The following is a 12,580-nucleotide window of genomic DNA, read 5'->3' on the forward strand; positions in this document are numbered from 1 at the left end:
TACAGTTGTTGTTGTTACAAATATCTGCTACCACATCTGCTGACTAACAATTATTCTTTTAGCATTCTTCATTAATCTGTACACACACACACACACACACATGTATATGTGCTTATATGTGTATGAAAGCATGTGTGCATGTACATGTATGTATGTAGGCAGGTTGGTATGCATATGTGTATGTATGTACATATGTATGTGTGTGTACATGTGAGCACATAAGTGGAAAAAATAGTACTCAAATACCAAAGGTAGAGTAATATACTTTTATTAAAGCTGCAAAATTATCACGAGACTCTTGCCCAGAGTATCATGCTCCTGTTCGTCAGGACTTATTCTTTGTAAGCCTAGTACTTATTCTATAATCTCTTTTGCCGAACCGCTAAGTTACAGGGACGTAAACACACCAGCATCGGTTGTCAAGCGATATTGGGGGGGACAAACATACACACACACACACACACACATATACATATATACGACAGGCTTCTTTCAGTTTCCATCTGCCAAATCCACTCACAAGGCTATGGTAGAAGACACTTGCCCAAGGTGGCATAAAGTGGCAAATTCTCTGCTCAGCTTTCTCTGTCATGGTCAATACGACGATCACACGCTACACACATTCCTCCTAAGCACTGCTGTAAACAGCGGAAGTGAGCTAGAACATTAAAACTGAGTGTGTATGCAAAGTAGAAGTTCAGGTCAATTTCTACCAAGCGGCTTCACTCTGCATGCATTAGCTTCGTTACTATGGCAACACATATAGATCATACACTAGATAACGCACACATATACACTTAGACCTTATAAATTTTTCAAGGGATGCAACTCTCCTACAGTACAACGAGTCTTTCCCCTTAGATTTATTCACTTTTTACCCCCCCCCCTTTTTCTTTACGAATTTAGTGAGGCAAGCTGGCGGAACCGTTAGCACGCCGGGCGTTCCGAGTTCAAATTCCACCGAAGTTGACTTTGCTTTTCGTCTTTTAGTGGTCGATAAAATAAGTACCAGTTGAGTACTGTGGTCGGTGTAATTGCTGGCCTTGTGCCGAAGTTAACTTTGCCCCACCTCTTCCCGCTGGCAGTGAATTAAATTACCTGTTGAGCTCTTGAGTCGGTGCAATCGATGATGTTCCTTCCTCGTGATTAAAGCCCCGTGACTATATTAGAAATCAAGAATCAGTAAAGGTTGAAAATCTTCCGGAGAGTTTCAGGAATCCGTCTCCTGACACAGTCCAAAGTGAAGATCTTTAGAAAGAGGTGGAGAGAAATGACAAAGAATGGAGAAGCTAATTCCCTTTGGAAAAGAACTCAGCATATCGGTCAGACAAGGACCAGTTATTTGTCCTGCTTCGAAGGCGCCATCTGTTAATCGTCTCATTTGTACCTTTAGAGTGGAGGCGCAATGGCCCAGTGGTTAGGGCAGCGGACTCGCTGTCATAGGATCGCGTTTTCGATTCCCAAACCGGGCGTTGTGAGTGTTTATTGAGCGAAAACACCTAAAAGCTCCACGAGGCTCCGGCAGGGGATGGTGGCGAACCCTGCTGTACTCTTTCACCACAACTTTCTCTCACTCTTACTTCCTGTTTCTGTTGTGCCTGTAATTCAAAGCCTTGTCACACTCTGTGCCACGCTGAATATCCCCGAGAACTACGTTAAGGGTGCACGTCTCTGTGGAGTGCTTAGCTACTTGTACGTTAATTTCACGAGCAGGCTGTTCCGTTGATCGGATCAACTGGAACCCTCGACGTCGTAAGCGACGGAGTGCCAACAAATGTACCTTTAATGACACAAGGAGAGACAAGCTTCTTACACTGCCAGAGTCAACAGTGGAATTGAATGCGGAGGAATCAGTGAAATCGGAGTAGTAGTGAGTGTGAGGTGTAACTTAGCACCAAACCCATGTAGATTGGCTTTCAGGGTCAATAAGAATTGCTAAAAACAACTCCTTCAGGGACAACAATCAATGCACATTAACAAACTGTCCCATCCGTGACACAGATTTATGCCAACGGGTAAATGCTGTGTATAGAATACAATGTAACAAATGCAACAAGTTCTACGTGGGTAGCACAACAAAACCGTTACACGTCCGCATCAAAGAATATATGAACACAAGAGCCTCCCCCTTCAGAAAACATCTAGACAGATGCCGGAACACCGACAAAAGCATAACAGTCACAATTGAGGACAATGAAAGAAATTTGGGTAATCTAAGAATTAAGGAAGCTATACTCATACACAGACTAGGACCCCAAATTAACAACAGGATGGAAGTTGGTAATCAATATATTATTTAGCTACATGTGGACGTGTGTAGGTTCATTCTTAATAACATGCTCATGTATTGTCTATAACAAAAAAAAAGAAAAAGAGAAGCTGCACGTATAACACATAACTTAGAAGCAGCGGTACAGATATACCAACACACACGAGATTGAAACATAGCCGACCTCACGCACTTCTCATGAAGAATTCCGGAAGGAGCTCCGTGAGACCACTACTGAGACGCTTTCGTGGGGGGGGGGGGGAGAAAAGCCGTTAGTAAACAGTTTATAGCAGAGACTCCATCTAAGAAGATCTGAAGAAGGAATTGTATTCCGAAATATCATAGGACTATGGATAACTAAATTACAAGTATATAGTCCATTTTTGTATTATAGTGCATTGTTGTACCATTCAAAACTTGTTATTCTTTACAAACGATACACAATGCTTCAAGCGAACTACAATACTCTCTTACTCCTTCAGTTTTGGAGAAACCTAAAAGTGATCCGCAGAAGAAGTAAGGCTACTCAGTTATGGAGATGCACTGAGAAGGTGTATATGTTTGAGAAAGAGAGAACTGAGAACGTCATCGAATTTCGAGTCATCTTTTGGCTCAGTGTTGACAGCACAACTCTCTTCGACGTTGTGTCTGAGTGATCCTCCAACTTTCTACTGAACAACGATAGTATCTACATGTTTGTAAAGATGGGAGGTATACTGGATTACCCCGGATAACCTTGGATGTCCTGGGTGTCCTGAACAACCAGCTCATCAGGAAGTCTAGAAAGATCAGACAGAACCTGCTGTACTGTGACTAAGTTTCCCGAACATCTACGGCTCACCACAACACAGCTTGATTTTGAACTTTCTACCAGTACAAAGATAAAGGAATGTATTTATGTCCAACTTAAGCTGGATTAGACGTTCTAACAAAACATCTACGTTAAGTTAGATATAAAGCGACCTGTTGTAAATCGGTTGAATGGGGGGGGGGGGTAAAGCGTTGACATGGACACGAGATAAGGTGTCCGCCACTGAATTATCAGTGCCCTTCATGTAACGGGTATCTGCGGTGAAATGCGAGATAAAATCGAGTGCCTGATATCATATCTCGAGGGGAATATTTATCTGTTTTAAATTGCAATACGAATGTCAATGGTTTATAATCGATGAAAATTGTGAAAATGTCGTCCTTCCAAAAAAAAAGGGCTGAAAATATTTCACAGTTAGATAAGTAACCAGAAGCTTTTGTACCAAGGTTGCTGTGTCTCATTTCTGACGGTTTCAAACGCTTGGAAAAGAAAGAAAGAGGTTGCCAAGCATTGTGGACGAATTGTTGCAATGCTGCACCAGTTCCTTATCTGGAGCGTCGACTATGAGGGCAATACGTCAGAGTGACAAAAAAAAAAATAATAAAATGAATAAAAAAGCAAAAAACGAGGAAGGTATTAGGTGGTCGTGGGATGCACTAAAAATAAATAGCTACATCGCACGCGCACAAAAATTGGTGGTAGGGTTGCATAATTGGGATCTATTTCAAAACGGGGGCACCAGTTTTCATTTATGTTTTATGTAGTGTTTTTGGTACGGAAAGACTTTCAAACTTCGTATACTTATCTATTTTGTGTTATAGAACAGAAAAAAAATTTTGTATTCGAATTTATTTCATGTAAAAAATTGTCTTATTTCGATAATTTCTACTAATCACTGACGTCTATTCAGTTGAAAACAGTTAGCGCTGTAACGGTGTATATCGTATTAATCCCCTAACCCTAATTAGACTGTTAACCCTAACCCTAACTATAGAATCCGAACTCTAAAATTGTTACACACATAGATACGCACAGCGTAATTTATTATATAAACAATACATGCGTATAAATTACGATTAAACCGGATGAAATATGTCACAGGGAATAACATTTTTATGACCGCCCAGCAGTAACTCTATTCAGCTGAATAGACGTCAGTGATTGGTTGAAATTACAGAAATACGACAACTTTAACATGAAATAACTTGCGATGTACGTTTTTTTTTGTTAAGAAGACTAAGAGTAAAAGATGTTTTATATGACACATTCTACCAGTGTCCCAAGTTTCAAAGTGTTTCGTTAGTGTTTCGTTAAGAAAATACTGGTGCCCCCGTTTTGAAATAGATCCCATAATTGTATGAATTCCCGTGAGCAGAATACAGATTCGTAAAATTTTTCTGAAAATTCCAAAAAATAAGAAAAAAGGTCATGAGGATTACTTAAACCAGAATTCCGCCGAAAACTCAATAAACTGGCCATTGAGTCCGCAACAAGTCACAATGGCATCTAGTTAACTACGCAGCTAATATCTATTCTTCTCTATTCCAGACACAAGGCCCGAAATTCTGGGGGAGGGAGCCAGTCGATTAGATCGACCCCAGTACGCAACTAGTACTTGATTTAGTGACTACGAAAGGATGAAAAGCAAAGACTACCTCGGCGGAATTTGAACTCAGAACGTAACGGCAGACGAAATACCGCGAAACATTTCGCCCGGCGTGCTAACGTTTCTTATTTCTTTATTGCCCACAAGGGGCTAAACATAGAGGGGACAAACAAAGACAAAGTGATTAAGTCGATTACATCGACCCCAGTGCGTAACTGGTTCTTATTTAATCGACCCCGAAAGGATGAAAGGCAAAGTCGACCTCGGCGGAATTTGAACTTAGAACGTAGCAGCAGACGAAATATCGCTAAGCATTTCGCCCGGCGTGCTAACGTTTCTGCCAGTTAATAATATCTATTGCAGCCATGCAGAACAAAGAAGTAAAAAAAAAAAAAAAATCTGCGCCAGGGGCAGCTACTCTGTATTTACTCATTTCATTGTTCACATCATGTCGGATCATAAATCGCCACGTTGTAATTCATCACATTTGAAACTTATCATTAACGCTGATGATGTCGGTTATAGCCAGATCAGAGACGAAGGTATTGCCGAGTGCATAGACGCCGGTTCAGTGACCAGCTGCTCTTTATTAGTCAACGGTGTCTCTGCTAAGTCTATTATTATAGCACGGTGTCCCAAAGTCTCACTCGGTATATTTATTGTTTACATATCTCACATAATAACATTCTCGCTGGACAATCTCGCCAAGTCAAAACAATGTAGTTTTGACTCGACATTTGTTTATTCTGTTCTTTCTTTGTTTTCTTTTTAGCTCGTGTTGGACACACTTTGCAAATTATATATTGCATGTTATTTACTTTTGTCGTTTTTTAATATTTTTATTAATATAAATCTAGTCGGAGCATGGCTGTGCGGTTAAGAAGCTTGCTGGTAAATTTTCTGATTAACACCCGCACGATTTTCACTAGAGTGTTCGGGTAGGGGTTAGTGTTTTAGGGTTAAGGTGGATCACAGTCGGTTTGGGCGATTACGATCCTCTCGTTCGGTGTGCATTTCACGTAATTCTCAGGTAGAATTTAGAATCAGCCTGATAGTATATACCAAGGTGTGTCTTTGGATTCCAGGTAAAACCCACCAGACGTTCGTCTATATAGGTTCTGTCAAGCCAATTTCACTCGCAAACTGAGTCTTCTTGGGATTTCATGCTTACAAAGCTAACGTTTTAATCATTCAACCAGATTGTACAACCACCTCCCCCTCTCTCTCCTTCTCTGTATATGACTGCAATGTTATGACTGAAACATGTAAAAGATATATATATATAAATATATGGTAATCTTCAAGTTTAGGGGGATAAAAAAATAAATAAAAATATTCAAGGGAAATAACTGAACGACTTACCAGTATTATCCGTTTTCTTCTAGCTGTTTATAAATAAATCACACCCTAACCCTAACGTCAATCAAATCACGTGTGTGATTTATTTATAAACAGAGATGTACGGAGAATACTGGTAAGACGTTCAGTTACTTCCCTTGAATATTTTTATTTATTTTTTTTTATCCCCCTAAACTTGAAGATTACCTATATATATATATATATATATATATATATATACTCTCTTTCTCTCCCTCCTTCCCCCTCTCTCTCTCTCTCTCACAGACACCCCACACGCACACAGTACATATAGGTAAATCATGAATTATGTTTACAAGTGTAATGTTAGACCTGTCATGAATATACGTGTTTTTTAGGACTTCATCTGTCAAAATATTTTCTTTCTCCCCTGTCTAAAAATGTTGATTTTCATTTTTCATTTTCAATCACAGGATCTATAAAGATAATGTCACCATCATCGTCATTTCATCGTTATCATTTTTCACATCCACTTCTCCATGCTTGCATGGGTCAGGCAACATTTTTTTCTATGGCCTGATTCTTTTCTCGTCACCTAATACAAGAGCACTCTCCTATCATTTGTATCAATTTATGAAACTAGATGCATTGTTGTAACTGAGTTAGTAATTTCCTTTTTAATTTCTAGGACTTCATCTGAACTTAACAGAAGGTTGTCCTATTGGGTCCTTATACGACACTCTGACAAATGAAGAAGGATTCTTTCGAGGCAAGTTTGGATTTCGAGAAGCCGTTGACAATGGAAAAATTGATTCTGAAGAAGTATGCATACAGTTTGAATTACCCTTTTCTGCTCTGGGCGCAATGCCCGAAATTTGTGGGGAGGGGGCCAGTTGATTAGATTGATTAGTATCAGTATGCAGTATTGATCAGTACCAGTATGCAACTGGTACTTAATTTATCAACCCTGAAAGGATGTTTCTTATTTCTTTATTGCCCACAAGGGGCTAAACAGAGAGGATACAAACAAGGACAGACAAAGGGATTAAGTCGATTACATTGACTCCAGTGCGTAACTGGTACTTAATTTATCGACCCCGAAAGGATGAAAGACAAAATCGACCTTAGCAGAATTTGAACTCAGAACGTAACGGTAGACGAAATACCACTAAGCATTTCGCCCGGCATGGTAACGTTTCTGCCAGTTCGCCACCTTATACAGTCTTAATTATGTCTGTCTAAACTTTACTATGTATATTTGTTGTTCTACCATCTCTTTTTCTCTATACCTTCTGCTTCCACTGAAGGTAGTTTACGATAGTCTGCTTTTGTGAAAGCTGTTGTGTATGCAATAATGGCCAATTCATTTCCTTAATGATAGGTGCCTGTATGACTGTGTGGTTAAGAGGTTTGCTTCTCTACCACGTGGTCCTCAGTTCAGTCTCATTGCGTAGCACCTTGGACAAGTGTCTTCTTATATAACGTAGCACTCCGTCGGTTATGACAACAAGGGTTCCAGTTGATCTGATTGACAGAACAGCCTGCTCGTGAACTTAACGTGCAAGTGGCCGAGCAATCCACAGACACGTGGACCCTTAACGTAATTCTCTGGGAGATTCAATGTGACACAGAGTGTGACAAGGCTGGCTCCTTTGAAATACAGGTACAAGAGAAAGAGAGAAAGTTGTGGTGAAAGAATACAGCAGGGTTTGCCGCATTGTGTGTGGTGTGTGTGTGTGAGATATAGTTCAAATTTAAAGAAAACAAAATACGAAGACCGGTCGGGGAACAACAAGCAAGTGTATTAATTCGACACTCAGGAAGAATGGAAAAGATGTGTGTGTGTGTGCGTATAAATAAATACACAAGCTTCTTTCAGTTTCTGTCTACCGAATCCACTCACAAGGCTTCGGTCGGCCCAGCGCTATAGTTTCGGGTTCAATCTCACTATTTTTTTTATCGTCTGTAGATTTCTGAGGAGATTGATCACCAAATCAGAACATTCTGGAAGCTTACCGATCAGAAACCGACCCATATCGACGGACATCAACATATCCATGTCATCCCAGGTGAGCGCAGACAACTTTCTGCATTCATTTTACATTCCCCCTCCCACATCTTTAAACTACCAAAGCCATCTCCCTTGCATCAAGTGGTTGCTGAAGAAATTTGTTTCACAACCAACTGGCTATGGCTTTGGCCCTGCTACGTGGCACCTCCTTCAATAGCCGCATTCTATTCTAGCCTCAGGTTGACAATTGCCTTGCGAGTGAAATTTGCTAGATTGAAACTGTAAGGGAGTCTGGCATGTGTGCGTATATTTATGTGCATACATACATACATTGACGGGCTGATTCGTTAAAAGTATGCAAGTTCCAAATGTGAATTCGTCTGTGTTAACTACATCCCAAAGATGGAGCCTTGTATCTTTGTTGGAAACCGGCTCCCTTCCCAAATTAAAAAAATAGAAGAGACGTACATAGATATGTGCATGCATGCTCACTCGCTCGCTCGCATGCACACGCAAACACACACACATATTTTATTTGTTTCAATCATTAGACTGGCCATGCTGTGGCACCGCCTGGAAGAATTTTTAGTTTAATGACACACATATGTATATACATATATACAACGGGCTTCTTTTTAGTTTCCGTCTACCAAATCCACTCACAAGGCTTTGGTTGGCCCGAGGCTATAGTAGAAGACACTTGCCCAAGGTGCCATGCAGTGGGACTGAACCCGGAACCATGTGGTTCGTAAGCAAGCTACTTACCACACAAACACTTCTGTGCCTATATTTACAATAAAAATATATCTCAAATATATCTCAATGAAACCATATTTTTTTTTTAAATTTCTGGTTTTGGTAGCTATAATGAAGATTTTGGCCCCTCAAATGGTTTCAAATGCCATAAACATCACAAGAATCCCTCATGAAAGACAACTAAACTCATGTCACTGGTTATCACAGACATCTAGAAGCTTTTTCGAAAGGGTAATTGATGATGCCCTTGTATCTAAAGACATCTGCTTGAAAAATGGTATTCAGTAAGTTTCTCTTAAATCTCCTGCTACTCTTCTGGATGGTCTCCTTGTTTAAGTTGGTGAATGCTACCATAATCCTTGCCTTTAGTTCATCTTTGGTGTTACAAGAAGTTTTGTTGGTCTCTCGCTCAACTGCACCCCGAACATAGTAATCAAGGGGGTTGCAGTGTGGGGAGTTAGGTGGCCAGACGTTAGGGGTGATGTGGTCGCAGAAATCATCTGACAGCCATGACTGGGTTCTCCTGCTTGTGTGGCATGGTGCAGAGTCCTGTTGCCAGCCTTGGGGCCTTCCAGCAGCTACCCTCTTGACCCAGGGTAGCACTACCTCCTCCAGGCACTTGATGTAGGCCTTCATGTTGAGTCCGAGGTTGTGTGGGGAGATGAATGGAGGCATAATGTTGCCATCACATGTGATCACTCCAAACACCATGATGTTGACTGGATGTTTGAGTAGTGGTGGTGGTGGTGGCGTTGGCGACGAGAGGAGGAGGAGGAGGAGGATAAGAATGATGATGAGGATGATGTTGAACGTAAAGATGGACTAAATGCCGCTAAGTATTTTACCCATCATACTAACAATTCACTGCCCTGAGTAGATTCATTATTATTAAAAGGAAACACAGGTTAAATGTTGGAGTGCACGTTAGGTTCACACAGTCAGTCAATCCATTGATCAAACAAACGAGACAGATTCAACATATTTCCTTTGCTAGTAGGGATTGTTTGTAGTTTAGTTTATCATATAGAAGTGTAGGAAGGAAAGGGTAATATGTTACAAGAGATAAAAGTTGATATCCAGCATTTCTCATCAATAATGGTCCATTGTTATTAGCTGACACAGGTCAGGAAAGGCGTGGAGTCAAATCCAGAAGCTCACATAAGTGCTCATATTGAAAGAAGATGCTTTAGTGTAGATTAAATGAGTGATAGGATGATGGGAGCTCATGCAATCACATTAAGGCATGCAAACACACACACACATGTATGTCTGCAGATGTGTCTATACACAGAACATGCTTATAGAATGGAAGTTAAAAATAGTTTAAAACAGACTTACCACACAGCCACATTATTTTACTGGATTATTCTGTCAAAAGTTATGCTTATTTTTTCACATTTGTTTTGAATTAATCATGCCTTATCTAGTAACATTGGGATTTTGATGATGTGATTGTTTATTTTTAGAATGGCATTGTAAGGTAGGTGTGAGAGGCCAAATATGGCCAGTTAAACTCTTTAGCATTCAGATTAGTCTGTCAAATGTAATGCTTATTTATTCACATTGCTTTGAATTAATCATGCATTATCTCGTAACTTTGAGATTTTGATGAGGTAACTTAATGTTTAGAATGATATTGTCAGGTTGGTGTGAGAAGCCAGATCTGGCCAGTTTGAACATAAGACAGGTAGAATATTTTGGCTTGATATGGCTGGTTCAAATGCTAAAGGGTGAATGGGTAATCTAGCTAAATCTTGGCAGTGTTAGTAAAGTATATACCGGTCATATTCTGGGGCCAATTCATTTGACTACATCCTTCCCCTAATAATTTTATGATGCTATGCTTCTTTAGACATTCGGCATTTATTTTCATAAATGATTTAATGAAATCTTTTGCCCACTTTTAAACTTTTTTTTTTTATTTTACAGTTTTTCAGATGCATTTCTTGGTCTGAGTACAATGGGAACCAATATGAGCATCAGAAACCTGCAGAAAAGAATTTATACAGTGTTGGCTACGTGGAAAGAAAAACAGCCAAAGAATGCTGGAAACACCACCGTGATGCCATGGTTATGTGAGTTGATGGTACATCCTGGTTATGTCACTGGCAATATTGGAGGGTGTGGGACAGGTCCTGACGACTTTTCTCAGTCAAATGAACGACAACATGAAATGGAAATTCTAAAAGAGATGGCATTAATGAATTTTTACCAAAAGCATGGCATAGAACTGATATCTTTTAAAGCCCTTTTTTAATAACAATAATAATGATTCATTTTTTTTTATTGCCAACAGGGTTCGTTCCTCTGTACAAAAAACGTAGAACATACAAAGTTTTATAAAAACAAGGGTTAGGGTTAGGGTTAGGCAAAGACATAAAATATACAAAATTGAATTAAATTTTTATTTTTTTAACATACACGAACAGAATGGCTGTGTGGTAAAAAGTTTGCTTCCCAATTACATGGTTCTGGGTTCAGTCCCACTGCATGGCAGCTTAGACAGTTGGGCAAGTGTCTCCTACTATAAGACGTTGTATATATGTGTGTTTGTTTGTGTGCATGTGTGTGTGTCTTAGCTGACCAAGAAATAAAAGCTAATCATCCAGACATAATAACCAAGGGTTAAAAAAAGGATATCTACTTACTGATAGACATTGCATTCCCATCTGACTAAAATATTGGTCTCAAATTTTGACACAAGGCCAGAAAATTTTGGTAGGGGTGAGTCGTTTTCATCAACCCCAGTATTCTACTGGTAGTTATTTTATTGACCTCAAAAGGATGGAAGGCAAAATCAACCTCGGCGGACTTTGAACAAGTGCCCACATCAGAGGAAATTTGTGTTGGAAACGTGGAATTCCTCATTTACTGACTAGGGAAATATTACCATCATCAGCCATCTTTGGCATAACTGGAATCGAAATAAGATGAATAACTCTGCATTACCCAAGGTTTTGCTAGCAGAATTTCCTTTCGGAATTTCTTCATTTACAACATTAACTGACCATGACTTTTTCATCCCTCCAGTTGTAGAGAGGTTACGTGCTTCTGGCCATTTGAGTTTGACAAGTCACCTATATTGCTAAGCGCTTTATAGGCACAAAACCAATGGTCATACTCGGACTGGCCAAAACAAACCACCTTCTAAATACATATATGTATGTATGCATTTGTCTCCACTGCTTGTGTTGGTTTGTTTACGTCCCCTTAACTTAGTGGTTCGACAAGAGAACTGATAGAATAAGTGCCAGGATTAAAAATAAAAGTACTGGGGTCGATTTGTTAGACTTAACCCTTCAAAGCAGTGCCTAGACATGGGCCACGGTCCAATGACTGAAACAAGTAACAAATAAAAGATGCATATAATGAAGTTCTGTATTCAAATCCCGTCGAAATCAACTTCGCTTTTCATCCTCATAAGGAGGATAAAAAATAAAGAAGCAGTAAGGTGCAGACGTCGATTTAACCGCCTGTATCCCTATCCACAAATATGAAGGTTTCGTGTTTATGTTATAAACCAGTTATAAGCAACCTTTTAATAGTGAAGCCGCTTCTCGAAAAAGATCCCCCATACTTTATAAGCAATATGTCTAAATATATTTTAATATATTTCCGCCTAATTTAATTCTCTCGTTCGCGCGCAGACTTTGCTGTCCTCAGACGAGGTTTCCTTTCACTACTTCTCTTGCTGACCTAAATAAACCGTTAAACGAGGTGTCGAATTGACAACACCGCTGCCTTTTGAAGAGAATAATAATAATAAAATAAATAAATAAATAAATAAAAATTATCGACTACTTGTGAAGT

General features: G+C 39.6%; 1 protein-coding gene across 2 annotated transcripts; it reads left to right on the forward strand.

The window, feature by feature from the left end:
- The first annotated feature begins 5,035 nt into the window (after nt 1-5,035).
- LOC106874896 (carbohydrate deacetylase) lies at nt 5,036-12,560 on the forward strand. 2 transcript variants are annotated; one of them, XM_014922808.3, is made up of 5 exons: nt 5,036-5,228; nt 6,692-6,825; nt 7,973-8,072; nt 8,877-9,054; nt 10,700-12,560. In XM_014922808.3, the coding sequence occupies exons 1-5, from the start codon at nt 5,135-5,137 to the stop codon at nt 11,025-11,027; spliced, it is 834 nt and encodes a 277-aa protein (XP_014778294.1). In that variant the 5' UTR covers nt 5,036-5,134; the 3' UTR covers nt 11,028-12,560. The 2 variants fall into 2 exon arrangements, with proteins under 2 accessions (XP_014778294.1, XP_014778293.1); XM_014922807.3 differs by having other exon boundaries at nt 5,072-5,336.
- The last annotated feature ends 20 nt before the right edge of the window (nt 12,561-12,580 follow it).

This window comes from Octopus bimaculoides, chromosome 24 (assembly GCF_046866305.1).
Source record: "Octopus bimaculoides isolate indiv1 chromosome 24, ASM4686630v1, whole genome shotgun sequence".
Lineage (NCBI taxonomy): Eukaryota > Metazoa > Mollusca > Cephalopoda > Octopoda > Octopodidae > Octopus > Octopus bimaculoides.